Source organism: Emydura macquarii, unplaced genomic scaffold (genome assembly GCF_026122565.2).
Source record: "Emydura macquarii macquarii isolate MOO-44397 ecotype Brisbane River unplaced genomic scaffold, CSIRO-AGI_Emac_v2 contig_3603, whole genome shotgun sequence".
Classification (NCBI taxonomy): domain Eukaryota; kingdom Metazoa; phylum Chordata; order Testudines; family Chelidae; genus Emydura; species Emydura macquarii.
The window spans coordinates 8,129,915-8,153,820 of NW_027133740.1; the positions used below are offsets into that span (position 1 = coordinate 8,129,915).

Below are 23,906 nucleotides of genomic sequence, written 5' to 3' on the forward strand. Positions count from 1 at the left end.
GAGGCAAACTCACTGGAGAGGACACAAAAATGTGACTGGGAGGTAGCTACAGGAACACAGATTTCTTCAATCCCATCCTCCTTGCAGCATCCAGCAGGATCTGAGGAGGGAGAAGAGACAGAAAGTGCTTTCCAGCTACTAGTGGAGGAGGGAGATAAAAACTTATCTGACATCTGCTAGCCAGCGGATGTTATGAAAGACAAAACTGTGATCAGGTCTTGTGAACAACATCCTAGTCAAAACTCCAGCACCCAGCAGCCTATGGCAGGGAGGCTAGTTTTCAATTAGGGCATAGCCCCTGCATCTTGCTAATGGATACCTTCCTCAACTTATCTATCATGTCTATCTTTGTTCCGGCACTATCTTCAGACTGGTAAGCATGTGTCAATTTTTAAATCTTTGCTGAAGTGCTTAATAAAAAAATTAATGGCAATAGGAGTGGTATTTTTTTTTTTTATTGATGATATTGCCCAGCTAGTATGTAACATCCTGAGGAACTCAGTGCAGTGTTGTCTCAGGAAAATCAGTTGTATTGTTCTTGTTATTCCAGCAGGGAGTTAAGATGGGTATTTAGCTGGGCTGAAGTAACATGAGAGGGAGGAGTTGGCACTTGTTCACAAGTTAGCAAGCAGCCAGTCCATCAATCCACAACGAGACATATTTCCCACAGCGGCATCAATCTGTTGTTTTTCAAAGTACCTCATTACTTCTTGGAGAATATCTCCAACACTGTAGCCCTTCTTGGCTGCTTTTTCAGCCAACAGAGGAAGCTTCTTCAACTCCCCTTCATTTTCATTCATGAATGACAGGTTGGGCACGTTGAAGTGGGAAGCAGCCATCCACTGGAGGATAGCCTGGAGTTCTTTGTTCTGTGAGCTGTTGTTGGCATTCTGGTTGTTCACTATCACTTCAGAACCAGATGATGAACCTGATAGCTGTTTTCCACTGCACTTCACTTGTGAAGCTTCCTTTGACCCTGCTTTATTGAGAGTTGTGGATCTGTTTCTTGAGGATGAGGCACCCATTGCATTTTGCTCATCTGATAGATCACCTATCGCTAAATCAGAATTGTTGCCTTTAGTCATGAATAAACATAAGTTCATCACAGATTCCACCAATTGGTCAATAAATTGCTTGTTTACCTGATCCATGTTGTCAAACTGATCCGTGGCTGAACTGGGCTGTGTAGAAAAAGTCTTTTTGCTGGACTCACTATCAGTAGTGGCAGTCTGTTTAAAACTTCTATTTGTCTCACTGGAATTGTCATCTATATTGAAACCAGCCTCACGTAAGACCTTCTGGATGATTGATAATAGGATACTTGATATGTCTCCCTTTTGGGAGTTGAGCTCTTGGGGAGAATTCATTGACCCAGCAGCCATTGCAAGAGACTTGGAGCTTTGGCTTTTCCCAGCCTTTTCAAAATGAGATTCACGAGAAACAAACCCAAGTGAAGAGGAGCCTGAATCATGAGCAGTTGAATCTTTGCCACTGTTTGTCTGTTGGATTAAGTACTGTTGTATCAACCTTAATGCTGTCACAGTAAGGTCTTTTGCTAGTGACTCTGTTGAGGTGCTGATCTTTTCTGGCTTTTTTTCTTGACTCCCTCTTACTTTGTCTGGAGCTTTACTTGCAGTTTGTTTGGAATTCAACATGGTAAGTCCCTCCTTAATTATGTGCTCACTTACTTTCTCAGCACACGTCAATATCTTAGGCTTTGCTTTTTCTTTCTTTTGTGTTTGGGTTTTCAGTGTTGCAAACTCCATGCTTTGAGATTTTGAGTCTGATGGGAATGCTGTTTTCAGTATGGTATATGCTAGGCTGTGTGCTTTAGACTGTCCCTTATCATTTTGCTCTGTTACAAGGACATTATACAGCCGTCGTACCATTACTTCCAAAATTTCAGTAGACTTCTGGCTTCCCGTGTTATATAGATTCTTCTTCACTGTGGAAACGAAGTCAGAGTCTGTCATGAGCACCCCTGTGACATTATGCAGATTTTTCATGGTTGAGTCTATCAAGTCTGATATGACATCTTTGGTGTGTTTGAGAATTACTCTCTTCAAAACTACACAAGCTGGGAGCGGCTTACCATCCTTCCTTTGGACTTTCATGGTCTTCATAAATGAGAACATCATGTCTGAAGCAACCTGATTTGCATAAACCATTAACCCTTTGCTTACAGAAGTATCTGAATCATCATGCCCAGACTGTTTTGCTTGCTGACACATTTGTTTATCTCCAGATTTTCCTCCCTGTTTACAACCATTTTGATTAGACATCTCCCCATAGAAGAGTGATGTTCTCTTGGAACCTGGATCCTCTTTTTTGGTAGTCTTTTCTTGAGATGGCCTGGGGGATGGTAGTTTACACTGGGGGTCCCGTGTGCCTGCTTCAGTGGATTCATTCACTGTTTGTGATGCAGTTTTGCTCATAGAACCACAGGGATTATTATTTTTCCCTTCACCAGCTGAGCCATGAATTGCCTGGTGTATACACTTACTGGCAGCACCTTCCAATTTATCTGTGATCTCTTTACGTGCCATTTGCACAACCAAAGAACAGAGCTTATTTACATAGCATGAAACATCATCTGGCTCTCTCTTTCCTTTTTGGGCACCAGTGGACTTTAAAGATGTGTCACTGTTCTGGGACAAAGATGAATCAATGAAGGTGTTACTTTCTTTGTGTTTCTGAAGGGTATCGGAAGGAGTCAGTGCATGCTGGAATCCAGTTGCATATTTCTGAAGGTCATTGTTGAGCCAGCTTACAACGCTGAGTTCATCAGTTGAACCTTGTTTGAAAAGACATACTGCTCCTTCAGTTTTAGAATGATCATGCTTCTCATTGTCCTTTATTACAATGACTTCTTTTTCCTCCAGATTCCCCAGATCAAGTTCATTTGAAGGTTCAGAGATGCTACTGGACTGGCTAGCAGCTTTCTTTGCTTTTGAATCTTTGTCTTTTACGTTAAGGCTGGAGACATCGACAAAACAGATCACTTTCCGGTCCTGGTCCTTCTGTCCATCAGGGTTGTAGAGGTCTACTTTACACACACCTGCCTGGCTTTGTAACCAGTTTACTTCCTGAGACATCTTTGCAGATTAAAAATAGAACTGTAACCAGTGTTCTTGTGTTAGATGAGCCGCTGTGATGACCCTGCCAGACTCAAGATGTTACCTCCTCTCTCAACTTTCCATGATCTTCTACTGCCAATGGTGTCTTCACCTTTGTTAACACATGGTTTCTATAGTAGTGGTGACATCATAAAGAACAGATTTTTACCAACAACTAGTGGTATGTTTCCAATAATTTAACAAGGGACTACTATAATTTTTTTCCTTTTCAGCCTGTGAGAAGTCTGTCCTGTGGTGTGGAGAAATTGGGTTCAGAGTCAGGAGGTGTGAGAGAACGGGCAGTCTATTTATCTATTTTGCCACATAAACAGAAGCACTTCTCATAATCATTAGCAAGAAAGAAGGCAACATGACTTGATAAAAATGCATTAAACTGCATTTTTACTGGGAATATTTATACTTTCACCTCTGAGATAGACCTGTATATTGATAGTATAACACAGAATTCAGCTTTAAATGAGAGAAGATGGCTTGAGACAAACACCTTGGAGATAGTCTCAGGATGTCCTCCATACAAATATGTTTTCAAAATATGTAACATGCTGCTGTTCTGGCCAGTCCTAATAAACCATTTTTATTAATTCCAAAAACAAAAGCAACATTAACTTCTCTACTTGTTACCTTCTCTATGCAGTAGAGAATAGGATCTAGGGCAAGTGCCCATGACAGTATATTTGCTGCAGGAGCTGTGGTGCTAACAGGGAGGCAGTTATATGGATAATATTATTTAGGGATTTTCATGTAGTTTGGAAAGGATATATGTTCATGAGACATGCTAGCACTTTTGGTATGTTCAGACACAAGCTTTCATTTTATCTACCTCAAAATACATGTTGAGCATCCTTTCATTATTCATATCTGGTTGAAGGCTGAAAATTTACTTTGTAAGATTGGGATTATGGGATTCTATATTTCCTGTTTTACTTTCACTCTAGATTAAATGTGCTCAGTTTGCAAGTAAAAAGCTTTTTCCCAACTGTCTGTCTAGTAACGAGTCTAGAATTTAATAGTCAAGCTAATTGCTTTCCTTCCTGATCACCACAACTAGCAATAAAGGTCAATTATGTTCTGTGATGCTTGTGCAACCCCATAATCTTCAAATTATGCCTAGTGTAGCCTCTCTGCCTTCAGTGTGTTTGCACAGGTGTACTTATTTTGAATTTAGTAAACAATTATAATGATGAGCAAGATGGCAGGGGGTCTGAGTCAAATCTGTTAAAATCAGTTGAGGTCTTTACATTTGGAATCTTTACTCTTAGGCGTAGTCTACACTGCCAGTGAATTTCAGCGGTAGTCGATGGGAGATACACAAGCTACCTATTTCCCATCGATTTACTAACTTCTACTTACCGCAGTGTCCCCACTGTGCTGTGCTGATGGGAAATGCCCTCTGGTCGATGTAGCGTTACTCTTCTTGCAGGGATCGATTAACGGCATCAACTTCCGGATCGATTGAGCGCATCTCCACTGCCGCAGAATCGATCCTGCAATGCCGACAATGCCACCGGCAGTGTAGACATACCCTTATTTATGTTACCTCTGCAAGGGTATTGCGGGGAGGGGGCTAAAAAGTTGAGGGGGAAAAGCACAAAATAATCCCAGAACCCCAACCTTTAAACATTTACTTTTTTCACTGAAGTCAGCTGATGTGACTGAATAGACACACAAACTTATCTGTTAATTAAGAAGGTACTATTTTTACATAGTCACTTTTGTAGAACATGCTTATAATAGAGTTGATCCAATACTAAAATATGGCATTTACAAAAATAAAGCTTTGATTCATTTCAATAGAATCAGTTCCCTTTAGCAGTTATGAATATGTAAAGTTCTGAAAGGGAACGGTGGTGTTTGAAATGAATACAAGTGTGCATGAGTCGATTCAATATGACTACATATGTTTGTTTATGTTGACTAGCTGCTGACTGGGCTCTAGTAATTACCATAATTCCCAAAGATTCTTTTGCTGCTAACTTTGCTAAAGAATTCAGTTAAGAATCCAGCTGTTAGGCTCAAGATAGAGAGTCTCCCTATGGGATGGAGCAGAAGGCTAAAAAGAACAAACACTGAACACAGTGTTGGTAAATAATACTTTAACTTTATTAATTACAATGTAAACTCACTCCACATTCACACCGCAAATATGCTGCACCAAAGTCCAAAAATAAAATAAAGTCCCGACGGCCAATCAGGGTCCAATCCAGTCTGAAGGCGTAAAAACCGGCACTACACCCCTCTTCAAAGTGGGGCTCTGGTTTAACATTAAACTCCAAAGTACAAGTACAAAATTCTCCTCCCACCCTACTCACTGCTGGGAACCAGTAGATACAAATAGTGGTAATATTGGTATGTGGCAGATAGACTTAGAAATGGCAATCATTATTGAATACCATAGTGGTGATGGTCAGAAAATACTATGCAATTCAAAACCATTAACTAAAACAGTGATACTCAGACCTCAGTGTTTCAGAACCCAAATTATTGATCAATATTACCCAAAAGAGCCACAGTAGTGAGAATTCGTTGTTTCATTTACTAATATATATATTTATTTATTTCTCATAGCAAAATGACTGACCAAGTATTCTACAGTTGGTTAATAACATCGTAAAAACATCCTGATTGGTTAATAATTAAATTGTAAGTGTTTTAATATCATGTGCTGCAAAGAGCTGCAGGAGACACATTGAAAAGCCACTTGTGGCTTTTGAGCCTCAGTCTGAGTGTCACTGAACTAAATAATATACATAGTTGAGTTTAAATCAGAAAAACAAGGCCAAACACCTGCCTAACAGTAGCAACAGTTGGAATTATATAGCACCCAGCTGAATACGTGAGAGACTCCAGTTGCCACAGCTGGAAAACATTATGCATGCACAAATGCCAATAGACGATTGGTGGGTGCCTGATTTAGTGAATATATTTATGGTGCTCAGAATATACTGTGCTATTTAATACTAGCAACAGCAAGAGAAGTTTCCCACCTCAGAATACATCCTCTCCCTGAAAGAATCAAACCCACAATGTGTTCTGGAGACATGGCTTCAATTTGTAAAAGGTGTAGGTCATTCAATCAGGGACCAGACTCAAACAGTAAACGTAAACAGTTCTGAATTGCCAATAATTTGTAAACTTAATTGTTTGTAATATTTGCAATGAGTGACCCTCATTCTCACTCCCTAAAGTGATTGGATGATGGCCTTGTAAGAGACAAGTGCTCTGTCTGTCAGGGCTTCAAGACCAAGACAAAGAAGCTACAGGAAGAGCATCTTCAGTATATTCTTATGGAGGTTTCCCTTGGATCAGTGTCTGAACTCCCACTGTTCTCTAAGGGGAGCTCATCAATGACTCCTTCCCAAAGTACTTCTCCAGCTTTTCTGGAAAATAATAAGTCATAGGAAATCCCTATTAGTGCGACCATCTTCTTCAAGGTCAAAGACATAGGAAAAATTCCAGCCTCAGAAGGATAAGAAGTTGGTATTGGACACTCTGACATTTGGGGTGCGAGATTCCTTCACAGAGGTTTGTTCTACTACCAATGGTAGAGCACGCCCTTTGGCTCCCCGCTCTCTGGTACTGGCTCATACTGACTCTCCTTGACCTGAGCCATTAACTCCGGTGTCCTTCAAGGGACCATTGAGACTGGCTACTTCCTCTGTTTTGACTCTATATCAGACATTTCTGATCATGGTGGGATATCTCCCTTTATCAATACCGACAATGCCAGAGGCATTAGTGGAGAGACACCTATTATGCCTTTTGGTGCCATCATTGTTGTTAATTCAGGGAGAAGACCCTCATCTGGCACCATTGCAGGTACCGTCCTCATCAGCTCTGGCACAGTTTGCTGAGGACTCATCAACCATAGGCCCACTATCCTCTCTTCAGGTTCCTCCACTGCTAAATTGGTTCTGTTTTGTCACACCGTACCAGCAGGTCGGAAGCTGTCCATGCTTTCTATGGTGCTTTGTTTCTGGAATAGTCTCTGACAGCTACTCCCAGTACTGCGCCACCTTGGCTTTCAGAATATTCCACTTCTTTGTCAGAATCCAAGGTGGGCTCTTAGTTCTCATGCTATTGACAGTCCAGGACTTCCTCCAGATCCTGTTCTCATACCCACAAAAGGAGATATGAGGAGACTAGAGCCAGAGATTGGGACACTGGGTCCAAGCACATTTGGGATCTGGGGCCATTCCAGCCTCCTCACTGGCTATATTGAATGCCTTGCGGAGATCCCCATCCTCCTAATCAACATCTCACTCCTTTACAGGCGCAGATCATCTCAGAGAGATAACAGTCTTGGTCAGTACCAATCTACCTATTGACTCAGCATTACTAGACTTATCACAACTTGCTTCAGAACAGCAGCCTACCCCAGCAGTGTAAGACCACCTCAGGAGGTTTCTCCCTTGCCTCCTTTTAAAGCATCAATCTCATCACCAGATGAGGTTCTGGTTCCAGAGGCATCCTCCCCATACTAGATGACTTTAAAGTATACCAAGAGTTCCTCAGAAAAATGACTGTTTCTCTTGATAAGCTAGGGGAGGAGAACACCCACAAACTGACTGATGTTTTTCACATGGCCATGACAGGAAAGATAGACTGCATGATGGTTTCATTTAGGTGTAGGTTTATCAAGATCTTGGGTTAAACCTCTTTGTCCATTCCACCAGTGGCTAAATGAACAGAATGTAAATACCAGGTTCCATCCTAGGGATTTGAGCAGTTTTACTCATACCCTCTGCTGGGTTCCCTTATAGTAGCGTCAGTAAATGAAAAGCAGCAGCCAGACTGGGCTAAGGCTATCCTCAAGTGAAAGATGCAAAGAAATTAAATCTCAGTGGGGGAAAGATTTATTCCACAACAAGTTTACTCCACATTGCCAATAACCAGGCCTTAATGTCCAGATATGATTATGCTAAGGGTATATTTATGCTGCAGACCACTGGCGGCGCTGAATACGGTATGTGTGCTACACGTGGCAGTGAAAAGCAGGCTGTGTCCACAGTGTTGTGTGTAGCTACACGTAACAGTAAAAGGCTCTGGCAGGGGGAGAGGCAGTGGGGAAAGATTCCCACAGTGGGTTCTTTCCCCAATGCCTCTCCCTGCTAGAGACTTTCCCTGAAGTGGGAAAAGGCTCCCTCAGCTCTCTGTAGCAGGGAATGGCTCCAGTTCCCTGCAGCTTCCCTCCTGTCAGAGCTTTTCCTTGCTCCGGAGCCTTTCCCTGTGGCGGAAGATAGTGGGACACTACACAGCTGAAAATAACAGTGTAGACTGGGGAGGCACTGTTTGAGTGTGTAGAGAGCTGAATCCTTGTGGTATGTACCCAATACAGGTATGTCTTTATTTGACTAAGCAGTGCCTCACTGTCTACACTGCTGTTTATACCCATGACGTGGGATAGGGTGGCATGCAGTGTATGTACTTTACACACTGCTGTAAGGCGTGTGCTATATAGATGTATCCTACTTGGGAGGCAATCTCTGTTTGCAAATAAACTGGCAGAATGCTCTAGGGCAGTGGTTTTCAACCTTCTTTAATTTGCAGACCCCCAAAAAATTTAGAATGGGGGTGTGAACCCCTTTGGAAATCTTACATAGTCTGCGGACCACAGGTTGAAAACCACTTTTCTATGATGGTAACAACCTTTTACGGACCCCCTTAGATGTAGTCTATAGACCTGTAGGGGTCCATTGACCACAGGTTGAAAACTACTGCTCTAGGGAACAGCTTCAACACCTTGTTGCAGAAGGTCAATTGGCCTCTTGTTTATCTTTGCAGGCTTCTTTGAATTCATGAGATTCTATGGCTAGGGATATGAAAAAGGCAGTGACTATGTGCTGTTCCTCCTGATTGCAGTCCTTGGGGGTTCCTGTAGAGGTGAAACAGACAATTGGGGGACCTTCATTTTGAGGGAAGTGCCTTATTCTGATCCAAAACAGATGAAGCTTTACATGCACTAAAGAGCAGTCCTAAAGCTGTTGGATCTGGACACTCCTGCTGCAAAGAGGACTAAATATTGTCCTCAGTTCCAGTTGAGGCAGCAGTATTTCTCCTTCAGGCAGTCTGATCACTTCAAGAGATGGCAATGGTCTCAGAGAAAGAAGCCTCTGCTCTCTATCTCCTTGTTCTTGTTATTTGGGCAACCACAGGCCTTGAAGCTGCCTGTTTGACTCCTGTGTTGTAGACAGTGTAGTTACCAACCCAGAGCATGCTGGTCTTTCCCTGCCCTTCCAGGACAGATTATCCCACTTCCTGCATGCATGGCAGGCCATCACCTTGGTGCTGTGCATGGTGGTATCGAGATGTATCCTGAAATTCCTTTCTATTCTCTCTTCATGGACACCTTTCATGAGTCTCTACTAAGACAAGAAATGCATATGCTATGTTCTTTCGGTACGTTGAATACTGAAGTGTAGTACTGAATTAGGCCCTTAGTTTCTGATGTTGAGGTGTCAGATCCTAGTCATCATTCCTTCTGCGTTGAAGAGGTGATATTTCAGTAAACTAAATACGCTGCATTGGGAGTAATTAGTAAACAAGTTGTGTTCAGTAGTGGCTCTGCTGTGCCTTTGTTTAACTATTAACGCTTATTAGTAATATGTAGTAAAACATGTGAAACCCTTTGTAATGCTTAGTAGTACTAATAGTGTGAATGTTCTTCTATCCCCACTTAAGCTTTAACATAGCAATCTATGAACCTTAAAAGGCTGTGTAGTTCAATTTAGATAAACACCAAGAGTTCATTGTTTATCTGAACCTTCAGATTTGTCTCCTTGACCTCCATGATGCTTCTCCCTTTGTTCAAGCTCTTTGGATAGGGTAGGTATTATCTCTGTTTTTAGACTGGACAACCAAGGCCACTAAGGGAGTGAGTTTCTGAGCCAGAATTAGAATTCAGAATTCCTAGCTCCAGTGCAGTGCTCAGTACTAGACCACATCACTGAAATAATACAGTGGAAAGCATTATTTTATATTTTGAAATAGTATTCTCTTTTCTTTCTGCTACTTTAGTTAACTGGTTAAAATGGGAACGGCCTCTAATTGCCTGGTGACCATATATACATGAATCTTAGAAATAGAAGATAAAATGATAGAAATGTAGGCACCTAAATCCATCTATAGGTACTCAAATAAAAGTGGCCTAATTCTTAGAGATGCAGAGTAGTTCTCGTTGTCATCAGAATGAGCTGTGGATGCTCAGCACCTCTGAATCAGGCCACTTTTATTTGAGTGCTTAAAAATTTGGTCTGGGTGCATAAGTGGTGAGACTGCTTTGGACATGCTTCTAAGCCACAAATACTTTTCTTTCCGTGCACTGTTGTAGGGCACAACACCAGCTGTAGCCTAAATTTTGAGAAGATTGGGGTGACTTACATGGTTTATATTTTTCTGCATCTCTGTCTACCTTCCACTTAGTTTAACCATTTCTCCATTTCTCAGTACTGTGCAGAGGAGGAGGATGAACTTGAAAGGAAGGGACCCCAAAGACCACAGAATAAATATGAACATACTTTGAAGAAAGAGCTAAGAAAAACTGCCACTCAAGAGATGAGGGGAGTAAGGGCTGCTGGGTGTTGAGTGAGGATCCTTTGTGAGAAGTACATCTTGGGGAACAGCAGGCAAACCAAATAGTAAGTCCCGGCAGAAGTAGTCAGAATCCCTTCTAGCAGGCCAGGCGCAGCCCATAATGGCCTGTTCTCACCTCTGACATAGAAACCTCTGGACAAAACATAGCCACTAGCAAAAGTATGGGGTTGTTGAACTGCACAGTATGTGGAATTGCAGAATTACTTTCTTTTGGGGAAAATATGATTCAACAGTAATTATCACAGTTTTTAAAGGATGAGCAGTGTCTAGCATATTATTTCAATGCATCACTTCTGAGATGAGCTGTTCCCAGTGGTATCCCATGTAGGGATTTTACTGTGACTAGAGTCCATTGTGTTAATCAGCCTTCAGACTCTACCAGTCACCCTGATGTTCAACTGCCATGACAATGTCTTGTTTTGAGAGCTGTCTACTCGGGATATGCTCCTGGTATCTGTGCCAGTACTTCTATGTTGTGTTTAGTGTCATAAGAGTGTTGTACATTCATAGATAATAGCTCTTTCCTGCTCCCAGGGGTTTCCTTAGTTCTTGAAAAGTGGCCTGATGCAAAAATGAATTTAGTCTGTGTCACTTGGGACTGTGATTGGCCAGTCTGCACTATGAGTTTATTCTCTTTGGACTTAACTTTTTTTTTTTTTTTTTTTTTTTTGGAGACCCTTCCCCTAATAAATCCCATATCTTTGGACTGGAATTCCTGAACTGTTCTAGGCAGATGAAGAAAGTAGAGTGGTTTCTGATGCCAGCAGTGGTGTTTTGTTTTTTTTCTCTTCTTCTTTGCAAATTCCCATCTAGAAGTCATATTTCCTATCACTACCTACATATGGGGATGGCTCCTCTCCTCCCCTCCCCCTGACTGGCATGGCATAAATCCTTGTGTGTCTCCCAGTTCCCTGGAAACTCAAAATGACAGTTGTAACTTGTTTTATTTCTACTTACTAGTGTTCAATGACTCTTGCTAGGGTTTTGGTTAGATGTTGCTCTGACTACAAGACCTGAGAGTTTTCATCTCCTGTAACTGCTTCCTTTTATGGTCCTGCTTGGGATTGGCCCACATGTGAGCTGTAAGAATATTGCTCATGCTGTAACCAGCAGCCATGATGTGCATTCAATTGACAGGGTGTCTGACTGGTGTGTAAAATGGCTAGTCTAATAAATCACTGAAAAATGGGTGGTTTGGAGTGGTCACTAAGAAGGGAACTCATTGCAATGTTTTTGTCTTTCCTTTCCTTCCTAGTGAGTGCACATTTGCCCAGGTGCTACTGACTGGCACTCTGGTTGTACTTCTCTTTGAAAATGTTCAGTGCGTATACTTCCCACTTGTGTTTTGTGTTTAAGTATGCAGACATTAATGTGTAACTAAGAGATTTTGCTATATTAAACGTTATTACGGTTGCACTCCCTCTTTCCCTGCAATTCAGAAGAGTAACTCATACTGCACCATAAAGTTCAGAATAAAGGGAGTTGTTAAAATGGAGATATTTTCTGTTAAAGCAGGATTAAAAGCCTTGAACAAAACTTACAAAAAAGCTAAACAACCTTTATTAATATGATTGCTAACTATTTCTCATATATAGCATCTCTAAAGAATGGTATTCTGGATCTGTTTCCAAATGACAAATAGTAGTTTAAGTAAAGTGTCAAATTAATAGTTATGCTGGTATAACTTGTCAGAACTAAAGCAAGTTTGTGTAATTTACTTGAAAAGATTGCGGGGGGCAGGGAGAAGGTAGTTCTGAAAGTTTGGGAAGAAAGGAGGCAGTTGGTATAAAGATTTGAAAAGCTTTTAAATGGCAACCTTCTTAAAACTATTTCATTTCACATCAGTTTTCAGATGAATGTTAATGTACCATTTACTTTTCCTAAAATCCTGGGTTTATGGGGTAGAAAAATACCTTAAGTTCCAGGACTAAATTCCTTTATCATCTATCCTTTGAATCTCTAAAAATTTAAATGTTGTAAGAATCATATTTAAAAAGATAACCTGTGGTTGTTAGGCTGTAGAGAGTGTTTCCTTTGGTTCTCAGGTGATAAAGCCAATGGTTTTCCCACATTATACAGTTTGATATCTCTCAGGCAGAAGAGAACATTATCAATATTTTGGTGCTCTGATAAAGGAAATTGTTATGAAACTGGCATCCAGTAGGCAGTTGTCTTGTCATTTTCCTAAAACTTTGGTGTGATGCTTCTATTTACACATGATTCCTATAATTTTAAAAGGTAATTTTTAAAGGTACACTGCCTGTTAGAGATTTAAAAAAAAAAAAAAAGTAAAAATTTCCATGTCTGCCACTATATATGGAACATCTTTCTTGAGCAAGTCCACTTTCACTTTCCTCGTTTAAATTCTTCCAGAAATCCCTTTTTTTTTTTTACAGTACCTACAAGATACTATATCACCTCAACTTCAATTTTTCATCTGTTTAGGAGTGAGTTGCTCATTTGTGTGGAGAGAAAGAGTACTGGATATAATGTTGGGGACTTGTGGGGGGGACGTTGAGGAGTTTGAAAGTATGGACTTAACAGCTGGCAGCCTTTGTGGCTGGGAGTGGCATGTAGGCTTTCCATACTGCCAACAGCCACTTTGGCCCTGCGGTGGTCTGCCTCTTCTCATGACTTAGCCCTCTGCCCATGTTATGTTTAGTCCAACCCCTTCCAGGGTAAACAGAGTCCAATAAACTCAGAAATATAACTCTTCACCTCTGTCCTGGCTCATACCCTTGCAAACTTTTCACCCTTTTCCAGGCTCTGCAGGGTTGTCTTCTAACTCTTGTGCAGAGAGATGCATCTAGGAGGCCTAGTTCCAAACTCAGTAGCCCTCCTTCCCTTTGCACTAGGGTGTTTCCACACCAACCTTTCCAGTGGACTGGTAGGGGAACCCAGACCCTCACTCTTGTCCAGGTCCCAATCCAGGAACCCTGTGGCAAGTAGCTTTGGTCTGCTTCCTCAGATTCTCCTCGCTATTTCCCTGGACTTCATCTGAACTTGGCCTGCCTTCAGGCCCTTTCCCACAGCCCCAACCTGAGCATGCTGAAGTCTTCCTCTCCCTAGGCCTTTCCTCTACTTCAGTGGTTCTTGAACTTCATTGCACTGTGACACCCTTCTGAAAACAAAAATTACTACACAACCCTTGGAAGGGGGACTGAAACCCGAGCCCTGCTGCCTGAGGTGCAGGGTACCTGACAACTTCAGCCCCCAGAGGCAAGGGGGACTGTAACCTGAGCCCTGCTGCTCAGGGCTGAAGCCAAAGCCTGAGCCCCGCCACCCAGGGCTGGCAACCCCATTAAAACGGGGTCACGACCCACTTTGGGGTCCCGACACACAGTTTGAAAACCGCTGCTCTACTCTCTAGCAACCATTGAAGGACTGCAAAATTCTTCCTCTTTCTCTCTGCAGTCTTTCTCCCTTTATGCTCACCACCCTTCTTTTCCCCCCACTGGGCTTCATCTTCAGTTTGGCCTGGCCCACCTTTTAGGGACCTAAATTGAACTTTCCAGCTCCAGTTAACCCTTTTAGTGCTAGTGTGAGGCATATACCCTGTCACAAAAAGGTTGAATGATAGCAGGAGGAGGGGAATTTAAGTGTATTTAGCATTTAGAAAACAAAACTTTTAGCTAAAATATCGTACTTATTTTCACATTGATAGTTTTGCTTGCATGCTATATCCTATGCTACCACACTTTGTCTTTGTCTTTCAAGACTCTATACTCTTCAGGGCAGGAACGCTCTCTTCCTCTGTATTTGGAAAGCACCCAGCATTTTTTTGGTACTACCACAATATAAATAATAATAAACAATGTAAAGTGCAAGGACTAATTTCATTTCTAAATATCAATATACACTGTTCAGAAATATAGTGACTGTCTTTTTGGAAAAGATGGAGCAAAATTGTATTCCAGGTTTATTGCAATTGGATGCCTACTAGATTATATCCATTTTGTAATTAACTAATAATAAAGAAATTCTGGTCCTAAGAAAATGTTAAAATTAGACACAAAAAAGGCTATCACACAGTGGAAGAGATTTTTAAAGACAGTAGTCAAGGTAGGGAATAGTATTTAGAAAGTACTCCCTGAACTAGTTTTATATTATCAGTTATAAAAGTCAAACCAAGAACTAATTCTTATTTTGCATTATTTCCTGCTTGGAAAATCTTCAAAGATTTGTATTGAACAGTTTCCTCCATCCTTTCATCTCTCGACTCTCCCAATATTCAGACATGTTTCTAAACTCCGTTTTTGCAGTGTTTTACAATACATGCTGTGTACTGAAGTAAAAACTTTGAAATATTGACTTACCAGGATGAGTGAGAGGCTTACTGTGAAGCGATCTATACCATCTTACACAGAATCTTTCTTTTTTTTTTTCAAGTAATGAAATTTCTAGCCCTTATAGTTTTGAAGACATGCTTTGCTAAGCAGCACCAGAGTGAAATTAACAAGACTTATTGTCAGTTTCACATATTTGGAACACAGTGGACAGCAGTAAAATTGGCAAAAATGATGTTAATTTAATGCTGCTACTACTTGAAGCTCTGAGCACCAGCAAAAGCAAGCACTGGAGTTATTCACTGGGAAGGTTTTAAAAATAGTCTGGGAGAGTGACAGAGAAGTGGAGAAACTTTTGTCTTATTCCTTGAAGGAGCTAGTAGTTTCTGAAGGGGAGAAGATACAGAAAGCTCCTTTTCTGTCCAGATGCAGATGGACTTCCCAATTTATCAGACACCTGCTAGTCAGAGGTTGATATGAAAGATAAAATGTCTGAGCAGTGTCCAGAAACAGCACCTGGTAGAAATCACAACATCTATCCTTTCCAAACTACTCTAGAAAGGCTTCTAACAAGGGACCTCCCTGATAGAGCCCTGCCTCCCCCCTTCCTCTTTGCCTCCCATCTTTTCACTACACCTTCACCCCACCTCTAGTTTTCATATCTACCTGTGGGATAGCAGGTTTATTGTTCTGACTAGTGCCTTGTATTTCTCACACTCTGCTGAAGTGCTTAATAAAATAGTCTTCCTTTTTTAAATTTTTTTATTGATGATCTTGCCCAGCTAGTGTATGACAACCTGTTGAATTCAATGCAATGTTGTCTCTTGCAAATGGGTTGTGATGTTCTTATTGGTTGCGCCAGCAAAGAGTTGATTTGGGCGCTTGGGCTGGGTCAAAGTAACATGAGAGGGAGGAAGAGTCGGCACTTGCTTACAGGCTAGCAAGCAACCAGTCCATCAGTCCGCAACGAGGCACGTTTCCCACAGCGGCATCAATCTGTTGTTTTTCAAAGTACCTCATTACTTCTTGGAGAATATCTCCAACACTGTAGCCCTTCTTGGCTGCTTTTTCAGCCAACAGAGGAAGCTTCTTCAACTCCCCTTCATTTTCGTTCATGAATGACAGGTTGGGCACGTTGAAGTGGGAAGCAGCCATCCACTGGAGGATAGCCTGGAGTTCTTTGTTCTGTGAGCTGTTGTTGGCATTCTGGTTGTTCACTATCACTTCAGAACCAGATGATGAACCTGATAGCTGTTTTCCATTACCTCTGGATTGTGAAATTCTTCTGGGTGCTGCTGACGTTTTTGATGACAAAGGACCAAATGCATTTTGTTCATCCAACAGGTCACCTATAGCTAAATCTGGGCTGTTGCTTTTGGCCATGAATAGACATAACTTCATCACAGATTCCACAAGTTGATCAATAAATTGCTTGTTCACCTGATCCATATTGTCAAACTGATCCGTGGCTGAGTTGGGCTGTTTAGATAAGGCCTTTTTGCTGGATTTGCTATCGGCAATGGCAGCCTCTTTAAAATTCTTGTTTGTATCACTGGAATTGTCATCTATATTGAAACCAGCCTCACGTAAGACCTTCTGGATGATTGATAAGAGGATACTTGATATGTCCCCCTTTTGGGAGTCAAGTTGTTGGAGGTCATTCTTTACCCCTGAGTGTCTTGATCCACCAGCCATTGAAAGAGACTTGGAACTTTGTCTGTTCCCAGCCTTTTCAAAATGAGAATCACGAGAAACATATCCAAACGAAGTGGTGCCTGATTCACGTGCTGAATCTTTACCATTTGTCTGTTGTAATAGATGTTGTTGTATCAACATTAATGCAGTCACAATGAGGTCTTTTGCATATTTATCCATTGAGCAATGCTTTTCCGAAGTTTTGCTTGATGATGATTGACACTTGCTGGTTCCTCTGTCTTTGTCCTTTCCTTGGCTATGCATTTCACTTTTCATTGCTGTAAATTGCATCCCTTGAGATTTGGTGTCTTGGGAGCCTGTTTTAAGTGATGTGTATGCTAGGCTTTGAGACCTGGACTGCTTCTCATCCCCTGCTAGGGCTTTAAACAGGCGTTTCACCATTGCTTCTAATATTTCAGTAGACTTTTGGCTTCCTATGTTGAATAGATTCTTCTTCACTGTAGTAACGAAGTCAGAGTCTGTCATGAGCACCCCTGTGACATTATGCAGATTTTTCATGGTTGAGTCTATCAAGTCTGATATGACATCTTTGGTGTGTTTGAGGATTACTCTCTTCAAAACTACACAAGCTGGGAGCGGCTTACCATCCTTCCTTTGGACTTTCATGGTCTTCATAAATGAGAACATCATGTCTGAAGCAACCTGATTTGCATAAACCATTAACCCTTTGCTTACAGAAGTACCAGAATCATCATGCCCAGACTGTTTTGCTTGCTGATACATTTGTTTATCTCCAGGCTTTCCTCCCTGTTTACAGCCATTTTGATTAGACATCTCCCCATAGAAGAGTGATGTTCTCTTGGAACCTGGATCGTCTTTCTTGGTAGTCTTTTCTTGAGATGGCCTGGGGGATGGTAGTTTACCCTGTGGATTCTGTGTGCTTGCTTCAACAGCTTCATTCACCATTTGTGATGCAATTTTGCTCACAGAACCATGGGGATTGTTGTTTTTCCCTTCACCAGCTGAGCCATGAATTCCCTGACGTATAAACTTATTGGCTGTGCCTTCCAATTTATCCGTGATCTCTTTACGTGCCATTTGCACAACCAAAGAACAGAGCTTATTTACATAGTATGAAACATCGTCTGGATCTCTCTTTCCTTTTGGGGCACCGGCAGACTTTAAAGATGTGTCACTGTTCTGGGACAGTGATGGATCATTGCAGATTTCACTTTGTTTGGGTTTCTGAGGGGTATCGGAAGGAGTCAGTGCATGCTGGAATCCAACTGCATATTTCTGAAGGTCATTGCTGAGCCAACTCACAACGCTGAGTTCATCAGTTGAACCTTGTTTGAAAAGACATACTGCTCCTTCAGTTTTAGAATGATCATGCTTCTCATTGTCCTTTATTACAATGACTTCTTTTTCCTCCAGATTCCCCAGATCAAGTTCATTTGAAGGTTCAGAGATGCTACTGGACTGGCTAGCAGCTTTCTTTGCTTTTGAATCTTTGTCCTTTACGTTAAGGCTGGAGACATCGACAAAACAGATCACTTTCCGGTCCTGGTCCTTCTGTCCATCAGGGTTGTAGAGGTCTACTTTACACACACCTGCCTGGCTGTGTAACCAGTCAACTTCCTGAGACATCTTTGCAGGTTGATAATAGGACCGTACCCAGGACCGTACCCAGGACCGTAAAGTGTTCTTTTATCAGTTGAGCTGCTGTGATGACCCTGCCAGACTCGAGATGTTGCCTCCTCTCTCAGCTTTCCATGCTCTTCTACTGCCAGATGGGATCTTCACCTGTGTTGACTCATGGTTTCTATAGCGGCAGTGACATCACAAATAACCAGTTTCACCAACAACCAGTGATGCGTTGGCAATGCTTTAACAGTGGGCTGCTATAAATTTTTTCCTTTAGCCTGTGTTAAATCTGTATCCTTTGGGTTTGCGGGGTGTTTTCATATAGGTGGGCAGAGGGAATGGAATCTCTGTTTGTTTGTTTCCCATATAAACAAAAACACTTTTCCTTAAACATAATCAAACAAGGAGTCAGCCTGACTTAGCAAAGAAACTTGCATTAAACTGCATGTTTTGATATAAAGTGAATACATTGATGGTATAAGACAGAGGTTAGCTTTTGATTAGAAGAGGGAGTTGGGAATGAAGACAGTGGTGGTCTCATGGTGTTCTCCCTGAGGTAGTGAAATCACAAAGAACAGAGCTCACGAACAATGGCTGAACAAAAACTCTCCAGACTTGAAAAGCATCTTATTTTACTTTTCCTTCCCCACTTTTTCTCTCATTCTTTTCTTTTCTTTATGACCAGCCTGTTTATCTATCTTTTTCCCTCTATTCCTTGAAATAATATAAAATCTGTAAATTTAAACACAGCGGCAAATTGTAAGATTGTAAAACTAAACTAGCTCCTAACCCCCTTATTATCAGATGGCTGAAAAAATAATAAAATAATATAAATTATATAGAGAAAAGACTTTTGTCATGTGATCTATCTGCTAGTACAGGATTGTTCCCTATAAAGTATTTTCAATAGCTTTGTCAGATTAATGTTAAATCTCCCAGGTAACTTTTCCATTTGTAGATGATTGCATACCTTGTAGTTCTGAAAAAGATAGATGGTCTTGTGGTTAAATCACTGCACTGGTACTCAGGTTCAGATCTCTGCTTAACCACAGATCTCCGGTATGATCATGGGCAAGTCACTTAACCACTCTGATTCTTAATTACCAGTTCCCCCTCTGTAAATTGGGGCTGATAACACTTCCTTTCTTTCACCTTTTGTCTGTCATGTCTAGTTGGATAGTAAGCACTTTGGGACTGTCTCTTACTACATGTATATACTGTGCCTTGCACAATGGAACTCTAACCTAGGTTGGGTCCTCTAGGTATGATTGTGATACAGATAATAATTACATACATACGTATCTGTCACTGTCATCAATTGAGTATTTTGTGTAATATCTGTAAATGCAGCAATTTTCCTTCCATTATGTGATTTTTTTAGCTCAGTTTGCCTTAGCTATTGACTACATCATACATTACAACAACACACTTGTATAAAACATTTGTGCAAAAATATTGCCCAGTACTTGACAACTAATTACAATGGATAGTGCCAGATACCAACTAAATATATAGATTACAGTTCGTTTGACAGATAACAGGTGTAGATGATGCAGAACAAGGGTTCATAATGGGGTATTCTGGTCAAAGTATAAGCCTTTGGGAAAATAATTAGTTTGCACAGTCTTACTAGTGACTTGCTACAGCTTCTCAGTTAAACTTTCCAGGCACAGTTGAAGGGGCAAAGCTGAACTCGGGTGTTTGTGTGGCCAGGGCTGAATCCTGACACCCAAACTGAGATCAGGGGGTCTGTCTTTCTTGTGCTCTCAATGACCCCACTGCTGGGCCCAGGAACTGTGAAGGAGGAAGCTGCCTTATTCAACTGCAAGAGACAGACCTTAGGGATGTGAGGGAGCAGGGAGAATAGATTGGCATAAAGAGCATGGGAAGTGGAAAACGAGACTGGAGGCTGATGGAGGGGAGAGAGAAATATAGAATGGACCAGCTCTGGGAATGAATCAGGGTTGTGCAGTGAAGGAGACTATTGTTTGTAGAACCCCCTACTTGATTTTTTGCAAAAGTTGGAAGGTGTGTAGGGAATGAAACAGAGAAGTTCAGGGTGGTCTCATGGTTAATGCAGTTGAATGCTGCCCTGGAGAACTGGATTTTATTCCTGCCTCAGGCACAGAATTCTTATAGCATCTAGTCAAGTCACTTAAAACAAAGTTTTCACAGATGGTCATCAATTGTGTGTTCCTCATTTTCTGTGGGTCTGATTTGCAGAAATGAGCACTTACAGCTGGAATTGAAATCAGGGGAGCTATGTTATGAAAAAATAAAGTGCTATATAGTGCTAAATACTCTGAAAAATCAAGTCCTAAGTATCTGAAATTGGGCACCTAAAATTAATCAACTCTCTGTGCCTCAGTTCCCCACCTGTAAAATGGGGATAATACCATCGCCTCACCTCACAGGGGTGTTGTGAAGATTGATTAATTGTTTGTGAAGTACTCAGATACTATAGTGATGAGCACCATATAAAAGCCCAGGAGGAAATTAATAATTCTGTCTTCAGAGCAGGGTTTGAATAGTGTGCAGAAACTAACCCATGGAGCCACATAGTGAATAATGAGAAGGAAAAAAAAATAGTGAAAGGTTGCTCATCAGCGAGTGCCATCTATCCTGTGCTCTGAATGAAAAAGGTTCCTGTAGAAAAATAGTATGTGATCATGTAATTAAAGAGTGTATTGTAATGCATATGCGCAAAGTGGCTGAATTAAGGTTGCAATTCTGCAAATGTGGCATTTGCAGCATTGTGTTCCAGAATCTGTCTTCATTTTTAAAAAAAGTTTCTATCCATTGTGGTTGCAAAAACAGTGAATCGTTAGAAATCAATGCTTGTCTGAGTTTTCAGAGAGGCTGAAAAAATAGCTTTGAGAGATGTGAATGGGGCCTTTAATCTCAATCAAGGTGCTATGGCCACCACAATTCCATAGCCTTAGAGTCAGAAATTTTTCCAAGATGCCACAAAATTTGGCATTTTTGTAATGGAATTGACCACTTTGCTGCAGCCATGTGTCTGGCTTATTGTTATGTCTCCCTGCCCTGCCTGGTCTTTCCTGTTGTTCCCTCTTGATTTCCAGCTTTCCCTCTGGATTACAGAGTACACTCCCTGCATTCTTGCATGTATAGAGGCAGCTCGGGGTAGGGGAGATTAGGGGGGTTAGTCCAGTTTACAGTCAGATAGTAGTAGGTTGGATTGTCTGGAGAATGGTACAGCAAGCAACAACTGGAGAGCTGGAGACATGAGCCACTGAAGTTGACTACCAACTCTCTGTTCTCCAGCATGTATTGCAGAGGAAGAGCTTTTGAGCTGGATTGCCTGGATAACATTGTGGGAGCAGAGATCTGTGCAGAGACAGAGTCACCTAGAGAACATAACAGAAAAACTCATTGTCAAAAATAATCACTGACTAATTTTTTGTTCCATGAGACATAGTTGTGTATTTTGTGGAGCTGAATGGGAATACAGGGTATTTCATTAGGACAGAGTAAATCAACATTGTTGCACAATTACAGGGCTCACGACTGAAGTAAGGGGTACTTTCAGAAGAATATGGTCTTGTTGTTTGGCAGAGAACACAGGACCCTGACTAAAGTTAAATAACCTCTGTTAACACACACGTTGGTGATTGCATCTTTACAGTATCTCAAGAAAATGAGTATTATATCTCTTTAAATTGTAAAGAAACAGCAATTTTGGAGAAATTTGTCAGACTCCAAATCATATTAGAGTAAAGTGGTTTTCCAACAATTACAGTTTCTTTTCAAAAGACTGGTAAGAATGGAGGCCTTTGTTATAAAGCTTGTAAAGATCAGCACTTTGAAGATACTTTCTTTGTCATCAGTTTAAAGCTGAATGGTAGTCTTTTTATTTACCTGAAATTACGTGATTTGTAAAATACCTTGATACTAACTTCTGTAGTTTATATTTTTTTCAGATATCTTGTTATCATTTGATGAAATGTATCATATAAAGTCAATAATTATTATTGTCTTTGTGTTTAATGTATTAGATTTCTCTATATATTTTTTCATATTTCATTCTTTTCTCAGGTTCAGAATTTAACATTGCGCAGTCAGAAGTTGGGTGTATTATGTAGTTCACAGAATGGCCCACCAAAGAGCAGTAGTCAAGCTCAGTCATTGGCTCTATGTACTAATAAAACTGTAACTGGTACCAAGGGTAGCCAACCAGATTCTCCAGACAGCAATAGAAAAGGAGAGAGCCCATCTCCTGAGTGTCGAAGTACGTCTGTCACACGGACATCAAGTATACATCAGTTAATAACACCAGGTACGATGAAGTTTTACCTTTTAAAAAAGTTGTTAAAGTGCATCCTGTCATTTATAGCCCACAAACAAGTGTCTAATGCTCAAATATTCGTTGAATGTTTGAAGTCTTCAATCATTTGGAGATACATAATTACTTTCAGTGGTGCTGGAAATAGTTGTATCCTAGAATTCTCTATGCCTCCACAGAGAAGGGCAAGAGAGAGAGACTAAGAATGCAAATAGGAGTATATGTGTCTGAGTGTGTAGGTGTGTTTATATGTTGTCCAGGGTAGTTGTTGTTATGATATTTCTATTGCATTAGTACTCAAAGGCCCAGTCATGATCAGGACACTATTGTGCTAAGCAGTGCATAAACTCATAGGTAGACCTGACTCAGAGAGTTGGGGTGGCGACCTGCGAGCGCATGCGGCTCTTTGCTTATATAAATGCAGCTCGTGAGCTGCAAGCGGCTGTTTGCATGCAACTGGCTGTAAGGGAAATTGACCAGCTGCCACCTAAATTGACCCATCAGCTGAATTTTCAGGGGAGTGTAAGAGACATGTGGCTCTTTGCCATATCTACATCTATTTTTTGACTCTTTGTCTCTGACTGGTTGGCCACCCCTGATCTAGTTTAAAAGAAGACAAGAAAATGAGTGTGGCAAACAAAAGGAAAAAAAGTGGAGTGATAGAAGATGAGATTAACCAAATTAATTATTATTAATTAATGCCCTTAGATTGCCTTTTGCATAATTTAATAATTCCTGCTGATTCAAAGAGTAGAAATTTTGCCATGGTAAGTGGGCTGAGTGGGGCTGGTGAGCCAGACCTGCTTAATTTCAGGTTTCTGTGGGGGGGGCTGCAAAGCAAACACCTCTTGAATTTTTCACTTCCATTGCTGTCAGGTCAGGAAAGTAATCCATCCCCTACTTTAAAAAATTAGATATCAAATGTCAATTATTTTTTAAATGGAAGAGAGTAAAAGAGGGGCAGGAGAAACATTGGGGAAGAGGAAAGGCATGCCCCAGATTTCAGTCAAGAGGAAAATCTTAGGCATTTCAATTTTCCATTGTTGGCAGTTCTGCCAGGGAGTCAGAGGCTCTCTGAAAATCAGGCCACTTTTTAGGTGCCTAAATAATTAATTAGTTGCCTAGCTTTAGGCACTCAAGTTTTTACAAGTTTATTCTAGATGTTCTGAATTAAAACTTTCAGCTCATTATTGTTTAAAACCTATTTTTAAATAGCACTGACCAATTAGCAGTTTTAATCAAACCTTATTGACTCTGAATCACTTACCTCTTTTATGTTATAACTATTTT

The 23,906-nt window shown here is 40.9% G+C and overlaps 2 protein-coding genes and 1 pseudogene across 4 annotated transcripts in view; 1 reads left to right on the forward strand and 2 right to left on the reverse strand.

Annotated features, from left to right (window-relative positions):
• The window catches only part of PHC3 (polyhomeotic homolog 3), a 70,693-nt gene that overhangs the window by 18,648 nt on the left and 28,139 nt on the right, over positions 1–23,906 (forward strand). For all 3 annotated transcript variants that reach the window (XM_067536627.1, XM_067536624.1, XM_067536626.1), the window contains one exon: positions 22,370–22,610. In XM_067536627.1, coding sequence (XP_067392728.1) covers positions 22,370–22,610 — 241 coding nt within the window. The remainder of the gene's footprint in view (positions 1–22,369; positions 22,611–23,906) is intronic.
• On the reverse strand, positions 615–3,095 carry LOC137145711 (A-kinase anchor protein 4 pseudogene; annotated as a pseudogene).
• Positions 15,797–18,453, reverse strand: LOC137145607 (A-kinase anchor protein 4-like). The gene has a single exon (XM_067536466.1). It carries the CDS (start codon positions 18,314–18,316, stop codon positions 15,944–15,946), a length of 2,373 nt encoding a protein of 790 aa, XP_067392567.1. The 5' UTR covers positions 18,317–18,453; the 3' UTR covers positions 15,797–15,943.

Bases quoted from the DNA above. Each gene is read 5' to 3' on its own strand.
- LOC137145607 (XM_067536466.1), bottom strand. From the start codon at position 18,316: ATGTCTCAGGAAGTTGACTGGTTACACAGCCAGGCAGGTGTGTGTAAA.